The sequence below is a fragment of the Guillardia theta genome, assembly GCF_000315625.1.
Source record: "Guillardia theta CCMP2712 unplaced genomic scaffold GUITHscaffold_14, whole genome shotgun sequence".
Classification (NCBI taxonomy): Eukaryota; class Cryptophyceae; order Pyrenomonadales; family Geminigeraceae; genus Guillardia; species Guillardia theta.
This window is the reverse complement of record NW_005434660.1, coordinates 884,884-886,716: the sequence shown is the minus strand read 5'-3', so window position 1 is coordinate 886,716 and position 1,833 is coordinate 884,884. Positions and strand designations below refer to the sequence as shown.

The 1,833-nt window shown below is 55.3% G+C and overlaps 1 protein-coding gene across 1 annotated transcript in view; it reads right to left on the bottom strand.

Moving 5' to 3' along the window:
- Window positions 1-433: 433 nt before the first annotated feature.
- Window positions 434-1,833, bottom strand: part of GUITHDRAFT_135265 (hypothetical protein) — a gene marked incomplete at both ends in the record, with an annotated part of 8,461 nt that continues 7,061 nt past the window's right edge. The window contains 4 exons of the mRNA XM_005837571.1: window positions 434-494; window positions 732-779; window positions 827-882; window positions 1,078-1,226. Coding sequence (XP_005837628.1) covers window positions 434-494; window positions 732-779; window positions 827-882; window positions 1,078-1,226 — 314 coding nt within the window. The remainder of the gene's footprint in view (window positions 495-731; window positions 780-826; window positions 883-1,077; window positions 1,227-1,833) is intronic.

The following is a 1,833-nucleotide window of genomic DNA, read 5'->3' as shown; positions in this document are numbered from 1 at the left end:
GCTTCTTCCCAACTCCTTCCTCCTCGCTCCATCCTCTCCCTGCCAACCGCATTCGTACCTCCTACAGATCCTCCCGTCCGTTCCTTGCTGTCCTCCCTCCCCTATTTTCGACTGACTCGCAAGGGCAGGAGCGATCTCCAAGTCTCAGGGGCGGGTGGAGCAAAAGGCAGCCTGACGGGCTATGAGTTGATCGATTATTGTTTATCAGACATGCTCGTCTTGGAAGCGAAGAGAACTGAAACCAAACTCGAGCAAGGAAGGAGGACGATGATGATATCAGAGATCGTTGAGACACCATCATTGTCATGATGTGGCTCTTGTCATTGTTGTATTCGTCATCATCACCACCAACAACGACAACAACACCAACACCTCATCATCCTTCCTTTCTCGCTCTCCCTCAATCATCCTCGTCGTCTGCTCGTTGTTCCAATCACGCGTAGGCGATGTCTTGCAGATCTACTTTCCCAACGACGTCGCGCTGTGACTTGTACCTGCAGAGCAGCAGCCTGAGAGGAGGAGATGGGGGGGGAGAGGGTTAAGAAGCGGAGAAGAGGAGGCGAACAAGGTTGGAGTAGGCGAGCGGGGGTAAGAAGGGGAGGACACAAAGAGGTGTAGGAGGAGAACGCAAGAGAGGCGGAGAGGGGAGGCGATGAAGGACGAGGAAAAGGAAAAGGAGGAGGAGGACTACGCGAAAGACAAGGAGGAGGACGAGTAGGAGGAAGAACAACCTTCTGATGTCTTTCCTGATGAGCTGTTTCAGTCTCCTTCGAATGTCCCTGCTGTGAGATAAGCAAAGATATCTCACAACCCGAGAGCTCCTGACCTCTCGCTCCCCGTCGTCTCCTCCTGCGTCTCCTTCACCTCTGATGGGGAATGCCTCTGCAAGCTGTATCAGTCTCTACTCCTCTCTCTTGACGTCCTCCTCCTTCCTCCCCCGCCACCCCTTCACCCACCCTGCTCTTTCTCCTGCTCCTGCTCCTTCTCCTGCTCCTTCTCCTGCTCCTTCTCCTGCTCCTGCTCCTGCTCCTTCTCTTCCCGCTCCCGCTCCCGCTCGTGCCACTACTCCTTCGCCACCTCCTGCCTCCCCACCCGCCCCTCTTCATCCATCCTCCTCTTCTTCTGACCGGAAATTCCGCTATCGATCTCCTCCTGTGCGATCGCACTCGCCCACTTGATCTCCGATGCTCTCCCTTCTCGCGCGCTTGCTCGTCGCCATCCTTCGACTGCAGCAAAAGTCACTTGCTGCTGACCCCCGCTTCCCTCTCCTCTTCCTCCTCTTCCTCCGCCTGCCTCATGCCCTGTCTCCAGCTCTTTCCCCTGATTCTTCTCCCGCGTATCGCCCTCCTGTCTCTTTCCCTCTCTCCGTCCCCTGAGATCGTCTCTCCTCCTCCTTACACTCTCTCCTCTCCACTCCTCTCCACTCCTCGGCGCTGTTGTGTTGGTTCTTGCTGCATTAAAGTCTCCGGCTATGATGTGTGTCTCTCTCGTTCCCAGAGCGAGGTATAGCAGCTCTGCCCACAGTTCCCCTTGCTCTCGAATCGCATTTTCCGCAGGTACCTGATGGAGGTTTGTGACTAAGAAAGAGTTTTTCCCTGTTCCGACTTTGATCGAAAACACTCGGTTTCGATATTTCTTTTCTTTGTTGCACGCCTGGTGAGCGGCAGGGGAGGGTGACGGCGACAGGGCCGCATGTACCAGCGTTACCAACCTCAGGTCTCCTTTCCCTTCTTCGCATTGATCTTTGCAGGCCCCAGGAAGATTCTGTAGCAGGCCCAGTTCTCCTTGATCATCTTCCTTAATTTGTTCTCGTCGCGGGCCGAGACCCTTACC